A 19812-nucleotide genomic window follows, 5' to 3' on the forward strand; every position below is an offset into this window, starting at 1 on the left:
GTCGCAACACCATCAAAGTCCTAGAGGAGAACATTGGCAGGAAACTCTCAGATATCCCACACAGCAATTTTTTCACCGATATGTCTCCTGAAGCAAGGGACATAAAGGAAAGAATAAACAAGTGGGACTTCATCAAAATAAGAAGCTTCTGCACGGCTAAAGAAAACAGCAGCAAAATGAAAAGAGAACCAACCGTATGGGAAAATATATTTGCTAATGATACATCAGATAGAGGTTTGATCTCCAAGATACATAAAGAACTCACTCGACTCCACTCCAAGAAGACAAATGATCCAGTTAAAAAATGGGCAAAGGACCTGGGCAGACGCTTTTCCAAGGAGGCGATACAGAGGGCCCAGAAACATTTGAAAGGAGGCTCGGCATCACTAGCCATCAGAGAAATGCAGATCAAAACCACAATGAGATACTACCTCACACTGGTCAGAATGGCCATCATAAACAAATCGACAAACAACAGGTGCTGGCGAGGCTGTGGAGAAAAGGGAACAGTAGTACACTGTTTGTGGGAATGCGGACTGGTGCATCCATTGTGGAAAGCAATGTGGAGTTTCCTCAAAAAGCTGAAAATGGAACTGCCTTTTGATCCAGTGATTCCCCTGCTGGGACTATACCCTAAGAATCCCAAAACACCAATTCGAAAGAACCTCTGCACCCCAGTGTTCATAGCAGCACAATTTATAATAGCCAAGTGTTGGAAGCAACCTAAATGCCCATCGGTAGATGATTGGATCAAAAATTATGGTGCATTTACACAATGGAATACTATGCAGCAGAAAGAAAAAAAGAACTACTAAACTTTGCAACAGCAAAGTCGAGAACTGGATGGAACTAGAGAGTATTATACTAAGTGAAATAAACCAGGGGGCGAAAGACAAATACCATATGATCTCACCTATAAGCGGAACCTAACCAACAATACAAAGATGCAAGGAAAATAAGACCAGCAACAGTGAAAGGAAAAGAAATCAACAGACAAGAGGGAAGGTGGGAGTGGTGGGCAGGGGAAAAAGAAGGGAAGGGGGAAAGTCAAGGAACATATAGCAAGGACTCATGGACAAACCAAAGGGGAAGGATTGAGGGAGGGAGAGGAGGGAGGGGCAAGGGAAAATGGTGGGGGGAAGGCAGAGACGAATGTATTTGAAAAAATAAATTAATTTTTAAAAATTATTTAAGGTATTGTTTTATTACACATTGATCATGTATTTCTATATATTTGTTAATTAGGTAGTTAATGTAGAGTTTGAAAATCTCTTTTAAAATAGCTTTTGTACTATATGTTAATATCTTTATTGGGGTATATTATTTTGTTGTTAAAACATGGTATTAATAAAATATAAATTGGACTTGTTCTGTTTTATTCAGAGAGACTGGTGGTGGTGGCTGAACACTGTGCGCGGAGTCTAGAAGACCTGCTTCGAGAAAGGAAACCTGTGAGGTACTGTGTAATATCAGGAAATTTAAATGAAATGCAGAAGTTGGCAAACAAAAAGGCATTTTAACTAGAAACTACGGGGTTTTACTTCCTTCTATTACTTGTTTAATGATAAAATCCAGGTGCAAATTTTCATTTTGGGTAATTTAATTCACGGACCTCATAAAATTTTATTGTTGACATGATCCAATGTTCAGCTTTTGTGAAATAGGCATTCTCTAAAGTACTTGACACAAAGATTCCTTTGGAGTATGTATAGGACAGTTTGAAATATTTTTAGTACTAAGAACTTCTCTACCTGAGATTAAGAGTATTTTCCTGAATATACTCTTAATTACCAAGGGGGTACTTGGTAATTTATGTAGGATATGGTATTCCTAGGGACATAGTGAACCGTGTTAATTAAAGACCTTGTTGAAGAGTATAGAAAAATAATATTATGGCTTGAGTGGAAATGAATGATATAGTTTAAATTCAGTAATGTTAATGACTCAGTAAATTTTCTATTTCAGGCATTCTTGGTTAGAAAAGCATGTCATCTAAATTTTATTATAAACATTCTATTAAATGAGTTTTTAAACAGATTTTTAAAAAATATCTTAAAATTATCAAAAATATTTCTTAATGAATAAAGAAAGTTGTACCAAACCAATATCAATATCATTGCCTTACTTGCTTTTTAAAAAATGTCTCATCTGACCATAGGTATTAAAAGTGACTTTTCTTCATATTAGAAATACCTTAAGCTTACTTAGTAAATATGTTTTTATAATTTTTGCATGTCACAATCTTAGATTTTATTTTTTAAAAACATAATACTCTTTACTCACTAGTTTAAATTTCTATTTTATAGGTCACTAGTGCTGTGAAAGCTATTAAAATTGAAAAGCTAATTGTAGCCACATCTTTATGGAAAAAACTTTTCGTTTAAATTCAGCCTAGGTTACATTCAAATAACGATTTATAATTCAGCCTATATGATGAGGAAGCCTGTAACTACCTAGGCGGCCTTAGACAATTCTCTTAATTATTTTTCTTGTCTATAAGACAAGGAGTTTTACTTGATATAGGGATCATTCTAAAGAAAGTTATTCTCAATGTTATATTTTATTTAATATATGTTACATTTGATAGTATAATATTGACCAAATGCCTTTACAAGTATATATTTTTATGTTTTCTTTCACTAAACAGTAGACTTTCTGACAGAAAAATCTGAGACAGAACTAAATGTAAAATTACAGTGCTATAGTTTAAAAGGCTAAATTGTTATAGAAACACCTATTTTATGATCCAGCAATCCTGCTCTTCAGTAGAGGATGCTCTAATTTTGTGCCCTAGGTACCTCATTTGCCTCACTCTAGTCCCTGCCCTGCCTTGGTATTTAACCACAAGAAAGGAAAAATACATGTCCACCAAAATATTTGCATGAGAATAGCCCCAGAAACACTATTCATGTAGCCCCAAACTAGGAAGAACTCAAATGTCCATGGGGGGAGAATGAGTACATAAATCAGGGTTTGTAAATGACCAATACTGATACGTACAACAGCATGGTGAACCTTAAAATTATTATGCTGAACAAAAAAAACAAACACAAAAGATTATTTTCTTCTATTTATGTGACATTCTAGAAAACTTGTCCAAGGTGGTACATATAAAAATAGTTCTTGACTCTGGTTGTGGGCAGGGGAAATAGAAGAACTAATTCAAAATAACCATGAGGGACCCATATGGAGTAATGGAAATATTTTACTTTCTGATCAAGGCATTACATGGTACATGTTCTTTTAAAACTTATCAAACTCACTGAAATATTCACTTAAAGTGCGTGCATTTCACCTATGTAAATTTTACCTTTCATTTTAAAAAAAAGTCAGTTGAGGTGTTTTTTGACTTGAGTTATGAATCCTTCATATAACAACAATGTTGTGTTGTTAATAGAGATGCTTGATCTGATGGCATGCTTTGTAGTTCTTTGTTTAGAAGAAATAGAATGAATTAGCTATTGCTTCTTAATGACTTATCGCAACACTTAGTGGCTTAAAACAACAGTAAACATTTATCATTTCATACAGTTTCTCTGGCCCAGGGATTCAGAAATGGCTTAACTGGTTATTCTAGGTTGGGACCTCCTGAGTTGCAGTCAGTATATTGGCTGGAACTGTAGCCAACAAAGCTTGACTGGAGTGGATTATCTGTTTCTAAGATAGCTCACTCACTTGGTGCCAATTTTGGATAGGAAGCTTTACTTCAGTTCTTCCTTCCCTTGATGGCCTTTCCAAAGCCTCTTGCCTAATCTCATAACAAGGTGGATAAGAAATCCTTTCTTAAAACTATTCTGTGTTCATTTAGGGTGTTTGGGGGAGAAGAAAGGAAGTAGTTTAGTCTATGAAGAGGGAGAGAGGGTGGAGCATTAAGGGAATATCCAGAAGTACTAGAGGTGGAATAGAGCCTTCGCAAACATAGCTATGCTACTATCAAAATTCTTCCATATTGGAATTGATGTTACCTATTGTCTTGCTTCCTCAGCCATTCAAAAGGACTCTCTAAGCCACAGCTCAAATAGTTTTCTGGTCATCAGGATGGTAAACTGTAGATGGAAAATGTAGAACATTTTCCCATCTACATATATGTTCTTTTACTTACTAAAGAACTGAGGCAGAAAAGAGAAGCTAGTTCCTTAGAAGACAAATATCAGTTTTCATCATTTCACCTCAACTCTATCATGTTATTTTATTTTTTTACTTTCAGTTGTACTATATAAAGATACAGTTGATATTGCTTTGCCAATAAGAGTAAGTCCATTAGTTTGTGAAATGTTTTCTCTTCTGTACTCATCATCTTTCATCCTTGTTTTAGCGATGACAAATCTCATAGCAGTGAACACCAATAGTTTCAATAGCATAAAAGTATAAAGAAGCAACCTGTCTTCAATGTGTTTTTATATATCTTTATGAGGATAAAATATTATAGGTAGAAACATATTCTTTGAGTAAGTAAATGAAGATGAACAGGATTAAATGCAGATTCATATTGTCCTTTATGTCATTTACATTTTCCAATAGTCTTTTTCAAATAGAACATATAGCAACTCTTTGGCCATATATAAGTAATATATATTTATATATAAGTACTATATGTTTATATATAAATTATATATATTTAGATATATTTATATATAATAATATATATTTAGGTATATTTATATAAGTAATATATAAATTTTAATTTAAAAAATACTGTTTTTTCAAATAGAACATATAGCAACTTTTATGCCATATATAAGTAATATATATATAGTCCTTTATGTCATTTACATTTTCTAATAGTCTTTTTCAAATAGAACATATAGCAACTTTTTTCCATATATAAGTAATATATATAAGTACTATATATTTATATGTAAATATATATTTAGATATGTTTACATATAATATATATTTAGGTATATTTATATAAGTAATATATAAATTTTTGTTAAAAAAATACTGTGTTTTCATCATTGCGGTTATAGACTAAAATTCAATATTTTTCTTGTTCATTTTGGAATGCAACATTCAGTACTTACTGTTTTTGAGTAGAAATGTATCTGTTATGGTCAGTTCCAAGTTGTTATCTGATCCATCCATCTAAATTAGCTTTGTGGAAAAACTATTTGACTTTCCACATATTTGGGTTACATTAGTCTCTAATGGTAGAGTGGGTTTCGTGTGCAGAGTTGATGTGCTGCAATTTTAATTAATTCTATAACCTGTTTTTAGAAAGTGAAAAGATGTTCCTATGGCTTATAAATCAGTTCTTTCCCCTATTGCCAAAAGTAAGCACCCTGGACCTAGTTTAAAAAAAAAAAAAAGAAGCCAGATGTAAACAGGAAATATATTTAGAATGGGTTGTTATTTGAGACTGCTATATTTATTTAGATGGGGCTGTTATTTGAGACTGTGTCCACCTGTTGCAAAACTGTAAGCTGCTAGTTGTCTGGTAGTTATTTATAATTGATTGTCTAAACTTAAACATCATTCAAGGTATATACCTTACTGTACTTATATTTTGAAGATGACTTTAAATCTTTTGGAAAATTGGCTGTTGGGGAACATTCAAGTGTCTGTGTCAATTTACTCTCTAACTTTTTTCATAATGAATTTAATATCACTGAACTAAGCAATAATGTTTTAAAACATTATAGTAGTAATTTGTATTACAAATATATTAAAACTTAAGACTATCTTGAGGTTTCAGGTCCTAGAAAATTAAGCATTTTCCCATTTTATTATTTATTTATTTATTTATTTATTTATTTATTTATTTAAATTTTATTTTAACTTATTTTTTCAAATACATTTGATAATTTTAGTGGCTGTTAAACCCTTTTGAGAATTTGTGTTATCCAAACAAAATAATCATTTTGTATGACCTGGAGGTATTATTGAGTTGGGCTTTATAAGTGTTATTTGTGTAGATAGTTTGATAACCTGGTTTGAAAAAGAAAAAAAATGAAAAAAAATATGCTGGGGGGAGGGGTATATTGGGGGACTAAATGGTAATGGGGAAAAAAAAACAATAAAGATCAAGTTTAAAAAAAAAAAAAGAAAGAGAAAAGTGCTCACCATTTTTAAAAACTACATTCAAGCTTGAATATGAAGAATTCATTAATTCATTTTGGGAGAATGTTCTCCTTTAAATATGTGGGGTTTTTTTTTTAATGTTACTTGTGCCAGGGTTCAATTTTGCCATATTTCTCTCCAGTTTTAGTTAAATGATCAAAATTATTTGTTGGAACCATAGAAGCATGAAATTAAATTAAATCCCTATAATCAGTAGGTTTCAAGTAAAAAAGTAAAGTGTTTAGAAGATTTGTTTGAAGTCATCCCATATTTGATGTCTGTGAATCTGTTAAATTGCTATCCTAAAGCCAGATTTAAGATACTGAAAAATGGAAAAATTAAATCTTATCTCCTTTCTAAAAGATTTTCCAGATAATGTTAAAAAAAAAGAGATATATCTTCATCACTCCAGTTAAAGCAAACATGAGGAAATGGTTTACCTTTTAAGTCTAGATACTATTTGGAAAGTATTTGCCTTTTGTGTTGGTGTTATTCAGAGCATGTACTTTTGCTTAATTGATAAAAGCACCAGCAAGTGTAATTCATAGACAGATATACAGCAGATTTTGGCACATACAGGAAAGTTTCTGCATTGTCCTTAAATCTGCAAGTGAAGATGGGGTGAGTAGTGAAGGTATGTTTCTTTAATAAAATGTAGTTTGTCATATGTTTTTAGGGTTATGGTTTTGAAAATTTACCAGAGAAGGCTCAGCATTGCTGGGGTTACATATGGAGACTTTGATGGTAAGCAGGCTGTGTCTGCAGCTGTCACTAGGTTGATGGAAAACATGATCTGACTTAACTTGGATGAGTAAGTTGTAAATGCCCCTATTAAAAGGTTGCTTACTCACTGAATTAGATATTCCAAAGAATTTTGGACACATTGTAGAATGCAGTCCAGAGTTGGATAATAAGCCAAATGTCATTATCATCATAAATATTTAGATAATAGTGTTCTTATTTAGGATATAAACTGATGGTGGAAGTTGAGGTACTTATTAATTTTCTGCTTCAAGGGCCCTAGTTTCAAAGTGCATTTGAAATTATTACAATGTAGTCAAGTAACTTAGAGGTTTATTTAACTGATATATATTTTTTCTTCCTCTTTTATTTGTTTTGTTTAAAGACAGAAATTAATACCGAAAGATGCTCTTCACTCAGGTTTGGAATTTTGCAGTTATCTTTTTTTATTTTTTTTTTAAGATTTTATTTATTTGCTTTTAGAGGGAGTGGGTAGAGGGGGAGAAAGAGAGGATGATAAACATAAATGTGAGAGAGAAACATTGACCAGTTGCCTTTTGTACGCACCAAACCTGCAAACCAGGCATGTGCAATATGCCTGCCTTAGTCTTTCTATATTCCAGTCACTCCTACTTTCTGCTAGTATAATAGTATTTTCAAAATCAGTCCATCTCCTGCTTAAATGTATTTGGTTGCTTTTATTGTGTGTGTGTGAGTGAAGAAAAGGCATTATATAGGCATACGATATGACTTCAGTCTAACTCTATTTCCAAATAATGTCTAAAATGTAAGAGTAGTTTTATTGTTACCAATATACAGTGGAGAAGATTGAGTGCCAGAGAATTGAAATACACCACAAAGACTGTGTTTTTTGCCCAACAATGTATTTTCGTTCCTTCACACAATGTGTAGCCCTTCTTCAAGTAATTCACTTACCTCTCTCTGTATCCCTCTGTTATTATACCATCCAACTGAACCAAAGCAGAACTTGTATTTTCCTTCTCCAAATTCCCTTATTATATTGTATCTCTTTAGTTGTAAGGTAACTTTCCCCTTCTAGACTATAATTGTTTGCCTGCAATTATAGAATTAAGGGAGATATGGTTTACCTTCCCTAATTAACTATACTTTTTTAACATGTATACTATAATTTTTCATTTTTCTTTATACTAAAAAAGTTAGTGTAAGAGTTTGGGAATATAAAGTGTTGTAAATTAACTACTGAATTAATTTAAATATGTTTTTAGTTTAGCCATGCAGTTTGAATTGTTTCCCTATTTTCTTCCTTTTAAGTCATGTGCCATAATTTTAATTCCCAGACAAATGAATTTTCATGAAAGTATGATTGATGCAAATGTTATTTTGGTAATTTGTTAGTTGTTTTCTTGGAATTTTTTTTTATAGCACAATTAGAGGAAACAATTTGATTTCCATTCTTGTGGCTCTGAAAAAGAATGCACTTATAAGCTAATTCAGGTTATTGGCAGAATTCAGTTCCTTGCAATGGTAGGACCAAGGTCCCTTATTTCCTTGATTACTATCAGTCAGGGGCTGCCTTCAGCTCCTAAGGGCCACCTGCATTCTTTTATTTCCTCCGCCTCTAACTTCTAGATCTAGATTTCAAGGACTTATATGATGAGATCAGGCTCATCTGGATAAACCCACTTTTGTCTTTTGTCTTCCTTTTTTTATGTAGTTACTTTTAGAGAAGGGAAGAAAGGGAGAAAGAGAGGGAGAGAAACATTGACCAGGGTTGCCTCTCACACACCTCCAACCTGGGACCTGGCCCACAACCCAGGCATGTGCCCTGCCCTGCGATAGAATCAGGGACCTTACGGTTTGCGGGGCATTGCCCAATCCACTGAGCCACACCAGCCAGGGCAACTCCCCTTTCTTAAAGTCAGCTTTGCCATATAATATAATGTGATTGTGGGAGTAAAATTCATCATATTTATAATCTTGGGCATTATGCAAGGTGCACGCTAAGGAGCACACATCTTGGGAGCCATTCTAGAATTCTGCCTACCACAGTTTGGTTAGTACAAATTTGGGAACACTTTGGATTTTTTTCTCTGGTGCTATTTATACTCATAAAGACAAAAGAGGGATGAAATAGTAATGAAATTAAGCAGTACAATTTCCTGTTGAGAAATGTTTGAAGAACAGAAACTACTGAGTTGATAAATCATAAGGTGTCAACATGTAAAAGAACAACAATTAAGGAAGCACTTGGAGGCAGGCTACAAGAGGCTCAGAGTGTTTTTTTATTGTTTTATTTTGTCTTTGCCTTTGTTTTTAGCTATACATTTTTTGTTCTTTTTCTTTTTTTTTTTTAAGTGATTGCAATAGGGATTACAATATGGATCCTTAATCTACCACAGTCTTTCATGAATTGTTATTATGCCTATTAACATATAATACAGAAATCTTATAACAATATACTTCTATTTTCCCTTTCACATCTTTTGAGTATTGTTCATACATTTTGAAATTTGTATTTATTTTTACATATATCATAAAACTGATCATACATTGTTATTGTTTTTGCTTTAAACAATTTCTTTAACTACCTTGAGAAACGAGGAAAAAAATTCTTTTCTATATAACCATGTATTTACTGTTTCCTGAGCTGTTTATTACTCTGTTTTGATCCAGGCTTCCATCTGGTATCATTTTCCGTCAGCCTGAAAAACTTTCTTTAAAATTTTAGTTCAAATCTGATGCTGACAAATTCTCACAGATTTTGGCTGTCTGAAAATGTCTTTATGTCATCTTAATTTAATTGTTTTCTAGATTAGTATTTTATAATAAAAAAATTTCAAACAAAGCAAAGTTTAAAGAGTCATACAATATACCAATATTCTACAATTAACATTTTGCCAGCTTTAGCTTTATCACATATTCATCTATTTGGTCATTAACTTATGATGTTATTTTGATGCATTTCAAAGTAAGTCACAGATATCATCCCTAAATTTTCCCATCTACATATTATTAACCAAAGTTAACATATGTTTTTGTTTTCTTCTTAGGTGAAGTTTATATTCATTAAAGTATAAAAATTTGTATATCATTTGATGAATTTTGACAAATGTGTACAGCTGTATTACCCAAATACATATTAAAATTAGATCACTATTATCATCCTAGAAATTTTCCTCATGCCCCTTCCCAGTAAATCTTTGCCCTTCATTCTATTTGTTTCCCAGAAATAACCACTTTTCTTAGTTTTTCACATTAGATTTGTTTATTCTAGAAATTTATAGAATTGGAATTATATGATATATATTCTTTTGTGTAGGGCTTCTTTCACTCACCCTAATGTTTCTAGAAGTCATCTATGTGGTTTCATTTATTATATATAGCTAACTCATTTTTATTGCTGAAGTGTATTCCATTTTATGAATGTGCCGGTTTGTTTAGCAATTTTCTATTTATGAACTCCTGAGATATTTCCAAGTTTAGCTATTATAATTAAAGTTTTTGGAACTGTTTCTGTTAAGTCCTTTCTGTGGGCAAACAATTTCATATTCCTGGGTAAATATGTAGCAGTTGAATTTATAGCTTTTAGGGTAGGTATATAATTAATATTAGAAACTACCAGACCTTTTTCCAAAGTATTGTGCCTTTCACATTACTGCTAACAATGTATGAGAGTTGTGGTTCCTCCATATTTTCTCCAGCAGTTGGTCTTTTCTCTCTTTTACTTTTTGCCACTGTAGTGAGTATATAGTGATATCTCATTATAGATTTAATTTTTATTTCCACGATGACTAAAGATGTTAAGCTCATTTCATGTAGTTATTGGGCATTCACGTAATCACATACAAATCTGTTCAATTTGTGTTCCTATTTTTAAGTGGGTTATTGTCTTTTTAGTATTGATTTATTGGCATTCTTTGTATATTTTCTATAGTCTCCATACATGTACTTTACTAGATATATTTTATGAATATTTTCTGCCAGCCTGACTTGTTTTATTCATTTTTAAGGTATATCTTGGTGAACAGAAATCACTTATGATGAATTTTAATGTACCAATATTTTTCTTTAATTGTTATTGCTTTTTTGTATCCCTTCTGAGAAATCTTTGCCTCCTCCCAAGTCATGAATATATTCTTATGTTTTCTTCTAGAAGCATTATAATTTTATATTTAATATTGATTCTTTGATCTTCCTCAATTTAATATTTGTATATGGTCCTTATGTTTAATTTTTGCCATATGGCAAAAGACCTTTTGCCAAAGGTCTTCTTTACAGATATTCACGTGGATAGTTGTTTTAGCTCTGTTTGTTTAAAAGACTTTCCTTTTCCCATTTGATTGCTTTGGTGCTTTTATTGAAAATTAAATGACCATTTACACTCTGTTTCTGGCCTTCTCTCTTGTTTTATTTATCTTTCCTGTCCTTATGCCAGCATCATACTGGCCTAATTACTCTAGCTCTATAGTAAATCTTGAAGTCAGGAAATACAATTTTTCCAATGTTGTTCTTTTGTTTCAAGATTGTTCAGCTATCCTTGGTTTGCATCTACATATAAACTTTATAATAAACGTCTCAGTTTCTAAAAATGTCTGTTGATATCCTGACTGGGATTGCATTGCATCAATGAACTAATATGGGAACAACTGCAATCTTAACAATATTGAGTAATTCAGTGAATGACTATGTTGTTTCTTTTCAAATTTTTAAGCCGCCTTTAATTTCTCTCAGCAATATCTTATCGTTCACAGTGTAGAGTTCTTGCTCTTCTGTTAAGTTTATTCCTAAGTATTTTATGTTTTGATACAATTGTAAATAAAATTGTATTTTATTTTTAATTGTTTGCTGCTAGTATATAAAAATACAAGCAGCTTAGGCATATATGTAATACAAGCATGAAACAGGTGAAGAAAAAATATAAAGCATAAAGATCATAGGATAGAAAAGGAAAGAGGTGAGGAATAAGAAGAAAAGGAGCAGGAGCTGTAAATCTGTTTCTAGTCAATGATGATCTAAAAAAGAACCCCATGAATTAATAAATGAGTTTAGCAAGGTCACAGAAAGAGGCCAATATAAAGATATCAGCAAAAAAATATTAAAATATGTTGCTCATTTAGCAGTAAATCACTGAAACTGCTTAACATCTTCTTTCTTAAGCATATTAGATTAAGTCTTCCTCCTGGAAGATCAGGGGGCCCAATGAGATAGAAAATGGTCATATAATACAAACTTTGAATAATACTAAAGTCTAGAGCAGATTCACTAGTTTGTTGTCCCTAAGACTTACATTGTTTTAGGTAGACAAGGTGATAAGAATCACCAATTTAGTGGCATGCACTACAGAAAAGGTGATTTGACAATTTCTCTCCAGTGGTCATCTGAGATAAGACAGTAGGAAAACCAATATGGCCAATGCTGTCAAGGATGATAAATACTTCCTTAGCGTTTTAATCAAAGACATATTTCTGATTGAACGGAGGGTGATCCTGTCTGCATGGATGTGGGCTGCAGTCATAATTGCTAGAAAGTTCAGAACTTTTCAGAGAGAGCAAGGTTATATCTGATCAATTGCTTGAATAAGTGCTTGATTAGAGTCCCAGTGGACACCAAAATAAAACATGGGAGAAATTATCTTTGAAAACAGAATTGAGAGTGAAAATTGTCAGATATTCTTCTCTGTCATAGAATAAGCCAAATGTGTTGTCCATAAAATTTTAAAATTTGAGCATGTCTTCTCAGTGAACTTATCAAAATAGCAAAACTATCTCCCCGATACCTAAATGAGTTAACTTGTCAAAAGGTCTTCTTTACAGTTATTCACCTGGATATCACTGAGCTCTCCAAAATGATTTTATTTTTGGCATAATTAAAAATTAGACGTTCTCTCAAACAATAACTCGCCAATATTTCATGAAGCTCTTTTTGGATGAAAGGTCACGTCACCTCTAAAATGTCAGGAGAGATGTATCTAGTTTACCTGAAAGCATTCAAGCTAAGAAAGGAGGTTTTTTGTCTCTTCCTCTCAAATAATTATTTGCCCTGACATAGAGAGCCATTTTTTATTATTCTGAACCATATGATAATGTTTCCTTAAAGGCATGTTGAAGAATATTAAAAAGCCTTGAGATAATTTACATTGTATAGGTTAGCACATAAGTGATTATTGTCTATGGTGTCAAAAACAGACAAAAATTCTTTCAAAATATTTATTAACAGAAACTAAATTTTTTAAAAAGACTTTATTTATTTATTTTTAGACAGAGGGGAAGGGAGGGAGAAAGAGAGGGAAACATCACTGTGTGGTTGCCTCTCACACACCCCTTACTGGGGCCCTGGCCCACAACCCAGGCTGGTGCTCTGACTGGGATTCGAAGAGGCGACACTTTGGTTCACAGGCCAGTGCTCTATCCAATGGACCACAGCAGTCGGGCAAAACTGACTAAACTTAACAGAAACTAGTCAAGACCATGGTCAATGGGATGGTAGTTCTACCTGTAACTTTTCCTGTTCTCTTGTTAAATGTTAGCCTTCAAAAATCTATAATTAATTGGCAAAATTTTAGGAACTCCAGGGGTGTCCAACCTTTTGACATCTCCGTACCACACTGGAAAAAGAGTTGTCTTGGGCCAAACATTAAATACATTGCAATACATAATCACAAAAAAAATCTTGTAATGTCTGAGGTAAATTTGCGATTTTGTGTTGGGCCGCATTCACAGCCATTCTCTGCTGCAAGTGTCCCACAGGCCACAGGTTGGACAGCCCCGATTCTAAATGAAGCTCTCTCTTCATTTTAAAAAAATTAAATTGACTGGGATGGCATTGGTTAATAAAATTTTATAGATTTCAAGTGTACAGTTGTATAATACGTCATCACCACCCCAAATCAAATCTTCTTTCCTCACCATGTATTGACCCCCTTTTCCCTTTACTACCCCTGTACCCTCCTCTCTCTGGTAACCACCTTACTGTTGTCCGTGGGTATGAGTTTTTGTTTGTTGTTCTTGTTTGTTGGCATATACTGAGGGAACGGCATATAAGGAGTTAAGCTAAAAAAATTAGGAACAATTTTAAGAACAATTTTGGAACATTCTTTAAGTGGGGCACTTTGAAATTTAAAACATTTAACCATATAATTCATAAACAAAAGGGATAGAAAAAAGGAAGGGACATAGTATTAAACACATTCTTTAATTACTCTGCTACATGCTTTGCATCGGTAACTTTAAGGTCATTGGTCCTAGTCAGTGAGAGATCTAAGGTTTACAGAATATCAAGAGTATTCTAATGTCAGGAGCCATGAGCACAGTGCCACATAAACAGTGAACTGTGCCTTTAATAGGCCCTTCTCACTGCATCCTTTCTTTGAGCAGTAGTTCTCCAGAACCTTCTTTTGGGATAGGTGCTGTTCAAAAAACACAGTTTTTTGAGAGAATGAGAAGCTTTAAATTTCCAAGTACAATGAGCCCTGTCATTAGTTATCAGACTATCTTTCTGCCTTTGTGGTAATTTATTAATTTCCTGTTCTTTTGATCAAACTAGAAACCAGAGAACCCAGCCCTTTCACTTCCACAGACAAGGAAACAAGCCTAACTGGTTTCATTATGACCAAAATCCATTGGTATACTTATGACAGAATGGGTTCTCTTGTAAGATAGTTGAGTGGTGAAAAGAAAACTGCATGTAGTACAAAGGAATATACATGGGGTCTGTGAGTTATTATTACATCTTGGCCTTCTCAGCCACCTCTTATTTATGCAAATGCAAATTTTAAATTAGAACTGATTTCTTTATTCTAAACTATACAGGAACTCAAATGGGAAGGACTGAAGAAAAATGATGATGATAAGAACATAATTGCCAAAATTTTGTGTAATAACTTTCTGCTAGGTATTGCCCTAACCACTCTACAATTACTATCTTATTTCTTTCTTATAAAAGCTCTATGATATAGTTTACTACTATTACTTCCATTTGGTGAGGAAATTTAGGTTCCTATGAGGGTTTTAACTCTAACTTCATATCCTCTGTTTTCCAGAAAGGAGCAAGCCATTTTTATTGATTACTATGCAAGCCCTGAGATTTTCAATCACAGCAGTTTAAGAACAATTACTGTGGCCGGGCAAAGTGATTGACAAGCCTGAATCACATTTCCACTCCTAACGGCAAAACATGAACAGGGTATATATGAGAGAGATGGAATCTGAAATGAATATTGTTAAGTTATCATTGGGAGAAGGGGGCATGGGTGTCAGGAAGGGAAAAAGTAAATATATACTGCGTATTAAAGATCTGGTAACTGATGCTTAAGGCAGTTACTTTATCATTACCTGTCAAAGTGCTGTAGCTAGAGCTCAAATTCTCTCTTTTGACTTCACCATGCATTCTGTTAGTGAACACTAAAGGCAGTATAGTGTAGCAGTTAAGGACATGGTCTCAAAGACCAAGCTGCTGGGTTTGAATCTCAATTCCACTATTTACTCACTTGAGTAAATTACTTTACCCTTCTGTGCTTCCGTTTCTTGCCACTGAAATAGTAGGAAGAATTAATGAACTAATAGATACGAATTATTTATAGCAGCATTTGATAAAGTACAAGTGTTTTCTGTTAGTAGCAATAGTGGTAATAGTCCTATTATTATGACTGTTATAATGTACTAAATGATTATATTGTCAATAAGCATTGTCTATGGAACAGCCTTTCTATGATGAGAAATTATGACTTAAATTATTCCTAATCTATTTAATACTTCTATATTAAGTACATATATGTTTCAGACACTGCACTAGGTACTAATGAGTCTGAAGATGAAAATATAAAGTCCCAGCCTTTAGAGAGATTGCTGACTGGTGAGTAGAGTTATAGCAAGCAATATACATGAGGTATATACAAGTTATCTTTATTGACAGAGTACCTCATATCCAGGAGAATCCCATCTCCCTCTGGGACCCCTCGCTTTGTCTCTTTCCTGCTGTTGTTTCCCACGCGGTGAATGGAATGGTAGTGGGGGAGAAAAATGTTCACTGCACAGAAACTGTCACGCCATTTGTGGGACTTGGTAACAAAGCTTGCACTGAGTTGTGGAGTGTTTGGCATTATTACTATGCCAAAAATCACGTTGTCTAATTTTTTAGATACATCAAACATACTACCCTTATTGCAAGCTGAACTTTAAGGCACTTGTGTTTATGCTGTTGCATGTAACAATTTGCATTTTCTAAACTGCTTTTCTTGTTATCCAAAACTACAATTCTATTAATTATATCATATTAAGTGAAGAAGCTCTCCATGTGCAAAATGCATCTATGTAGCAGTAAAGTGACAGCATTTGGATGTTTTCTGTCTTCTGAGGGCAGTGGTGCCTTTGTCACTATTTGGGAGGTTAGCATTTTGTTTTTCTTTTGAGGTGCAAGTAATAGCTTGCTCTTGACTTCACAGTGGGTTGTCATCCAGGCTCAAGTGGAACATTTGCTACTTGGGAAAAGAAAACATTTATGGGGTGGAAATACCCTCCTCAGGATCCTCGACTCATGATTTTATTCTCACGGAGAAATTAGAAAAAGGAAGCAATGGAAGGGCATCCTCTCCAGGGCTGGTTCCTGCTTTGCGCCCTGAATTGCTGGGATTGGCGTTGGCCACCTGTGTTCCTTGAGCTGAAACAAGAGGACTGGAAAATAATTAGCTTATCTGTTTTAATTAATCTTTTGTAAATAGATTCACACAGCTCACATTTATTGAAATGTTTAATATTAGAAGCATTTTGGGTCTTTGTTTAGAAGTGTGAAGTTAGAAGTTGGTGATGTTTTCGTGACCAGAAATATGATCTAGGAACTTAACTTGTTTATACAAATTAGTCTGCAGGAAAAATTGGTTTTTTTATGTTGTTTTGTTTAAAGTCACAGTTTCAAAGAACATGTTGATGTTAAGTGAAGTCTTACTGCATTATATAGTTTATTAAAAGACCTTCAGATTTTTTTTTTGAGTGACTTAGACTTTTTTTTTTTTGATTGTTTAATTTTGCTTTTAAGATGATCAGGACTCTGTACACAACCAGTTGCTCATTGATCACTATTTAGCCCCTGTTTGGTGTTGTAGTTCCCACTTTATAAATTTGCAGACTGAGGCAGGATGAAGCTGGAACATTCTTCAAGCACTTCAAGCATAGCAGATCAGTGACAGTCTCCTTGCCTTATATCTGAACTTCAACCACTGGACTTTGCTTTCCATATGTGTTTTGAGCTTACCAAATTAATTTTCTGCTGAAAAAGGAAAGTTATCTAGTATTCATGATGGAATTACTCAATTTATTGTATCCCATTGAGAATTTTCAAATATAATCTTTATTATATTTTTATTACCATGTAGTCCTCTTATACCCCCTCCCTGCAGCAATCACCTCACTGTTGTCCACATCCATGAGTCTTTTTTTCCTTTTTGCTCAATCCCTCCACCTCAACCCCTCCCCCTCCTAGCTGTCATCTGTTCTCCATCTATGAGACTGTCTCTGTTTTGCTTGTTAGTTCAGTTTGTTCATTAGATTCCACATATGAGTGAAATCATATGGTATTTGTCTTTCTCTGACTGCCTTATGTCACTTAGCATAATGTTCTCCAGGTCCATCCATACTGTTCCAAATAGTAACATCTTCCTCTTTTTTACCGCCAAGTAGAATTCCACTGTGTAAATGTCCCATAGTTGTTTTATCCACTCATCTATTGATGGACAATTGGGCTGCTTCCATATGGCGGCAATTGTAAATAACGCTGCAATGAACTTGGGGTTATTATGTTCTTTTGAATTAGTGTTTTGGGTTCCTACAGATATATTTCCAGAAGTGGAATTGCTGGGTCAAAAGACAGATCCACTTTTAATTTTTTGAGGTATCTCCATACTGCTTTCCACAGTGGCTTTACCAGTCTGCATTCACACCAACAGTGCAAAAGCATTCCCCTTTCTCCACATCCTCACCAGTGCTTGTTATTTGTTGATTTATTGATGACAGCCATTCTGACAGGTGTGAGGTGGTATCTCATTGTGGTTTTTATTTGCATTCTCTGATGATTAGTGACATCGAACATCTTTTCATATGTCTATTGGCCATCTGTATGCCATGGTTGAAGAAGTGTCTATTCAGGTCCTTTGCTCATTTTTTAATTAGGTTGTTTGTTCTTTTGGTGCTGAGTTTTATAAGTACTTTGTAAATTTTGGATATTAACCCCCTATCAGATGTGTCAGCAAATATATTCTCCCATGCTGTGGGTTGTCTTTTTATTTTGTTGATGATTTCCTTTACTGTAAAAAAATATTTTAGTTTGATGAAGTCCCATTTGTTTAATTTTTTCCTTGTTTCTCTTGCCTGGGAAGATATATATAATAAAAAGTTCTATGAGCAATATCCGAGATTTTTGCTTCCTGTATTTTCTTCTAGGGTTTTTATGGTTTCAGGTCTAACATTTAAGTCTTTGATCCATTTTTAATTTATTCTTGTGTGTCATGTATGAAGGTGGTCTAGTTTCATTTTTGTGCACATATCTGAATCATATTCCAGACTGATAGCTTTCGATCTTTGTTTTTTTTGGAATAAGAATTAAATTGTAAAATATGCCTACTTTCACAACTTATGGACAGTAGACTGATTTTTTTTAAACCTATTACAAAATAATTTTTGGGTAAGTGGTTAATTACTGCATCTTCATTTTAAAACATCTGACTCTGAGGCAGATGAATTCTTAAATTGAACATGGATGGGTGTCCTTTAAGGCTGAAACATGTGTACCTGTAGTGAGATGAATTATTTCCTTTTTTCAACTACAAAAACTTTCTTGTTTCACTTTTTCTTTAGGGAAAAAAATCACTTTTAAATATTGTGATATTTTAAACAATACTTAGTGATAAGTGGCAAATTAAGAGCCTCAAAGACATTAGTGCATTACTGAAAATATCCCCTCTCCAAATTTTGTAATTATAAATCAGCAAATCATTAAAAATTATATGCTAATTGAGCTCTTTTGTCTTGAAATTATAAAGTTTAGGTTAAAGGTAACAGTTATATAGTTGGATTATTTGAACATTAGTCATTAGTATTTATTTTCTCTCTCTGTTTCTTAAATCTCACAGCAGCTAACTATATTTTGTCTGTGTTTCTTCTGCCTTAATATTGTGTCATGGGCTGCTACCAAGTAAGGAAAGTTTTAGACGAAAACAAAACTTTCTGTGTGAGGCTTTACAAGGTGAAAGAACATCTTGAACTTATAGAATCCAGAAGTGTTTCCTTCCTTGGTTTGCTGACAATGTGGGTATTTTGGCTTGTGGAGTGGCCCTCAGAAATATCATGGATTATTGATGTGAGGAAATAGCATGTGTGGTTTTAGTTACCACCTATACAGGAGTGACTTCCAAATTTATCTCAGCAACCTGGACCTCTCATTCTCTTTCTTTGCCTCTGTTTCTTGCAATCTGAACAACATCCCTTCTTGGAAATGTTGCAAGTACTGAAAAAAAAAAGAAGAAGAAAAAAAAAACCCTGACCGTTTGAGGCTGATAGGAATTTCTTGGGGTTTGTATTTTTTTTGAAAAACATCTTTATTGAGGTATAATTGATATAAAAGAAAACTGCATATATTTAATGTAAACATTTGTTGAGCTTGGACATATGCACACACCTGTGAAACCATCACCACAGTCAAGCTAATAGACATATCCATCACCTCCCAAGATTTCCTTGTGTTCTCTTTTTTTTTATTTTTGCACATGTTAAGAACAGTTAATATGAAACTGACCCTCTTAACAAATTTTTTAAAGATTTTTTTAGTTATTCTGTTATAGTTGTCCCAATTTTTCCCCCTTTGCCCTTCTCCACACACCCCCCCACCTCCACATTTTTGAGTGCACAATACTATTGTTAACTATAGGCACTGTGTTGTATAGCAGATCTCTAGAACTTGTTCATCTTGCATAATTGAAACTTTATATCAATTGAATAACTCACATTTTCTTCTCTCTGCCAGCCCCTGGAAACCACCGTTCCA

At 33.6% G+C, this 19812-nt stretch overlaps 2 protein-coding genes across 2 annotated transcripts in view; one reads left to right on the forward strand and one right to left on the reverse strand.

Moving 5' to 3' along the window:
- Nucleotides 1-5286, reverse strand: part of AIMP1 (aminoacyl tRNA synthetase complex interacting multifunctional protein 1) — a 53337-nt gene extending 48051 nt beyond the window's left edge. The window contains exon 1 of the mRNA XM_054591652.1: nucleotides 5025-5286. The gene's annotated coding sequence lies outside the window, so the exon portion shown is untranslated. The remainder of the gene's footprint in view (nucleotides 1-5024) is intronic.
- Nucleotides 1-19812, forward strand: part of TBCK (TBC1 domain containing kinase) — a 173375-nt gene that overhangs the window by 14785 nt on the left and 138778 nt on the right. Inside the window, exon 3 of the mRNA XM_054591648.1 lies at nucleotides 1384-1456. Within this exon, the coding sequence (XP_054447623.1) occupies nucleotides 1384-1456 (73 nt within the window). The remainder of the gene's footprint in view (nucleotides 1-1383; nucleotides 1457-19812) is intronic.

The sequence above is a fragment of the Pteronotus mesoamericanus genome, unplaced genomic scaffold, assembly GCF_021234165.1.
Source record: "Pteronotus mesoamericanus isolate MK-2021 breed Mesoamerican mustached bat unplaced genomic scaffold, CSHL_Meso_final scaffold_232, whole genome shotgun sequence".
NCBI lineage: Eukaryota > Metazoa > Chordata > Mammalia > Chiroptera > Mormoopidae > Pteronotus > Pteronotus mesoamericanus.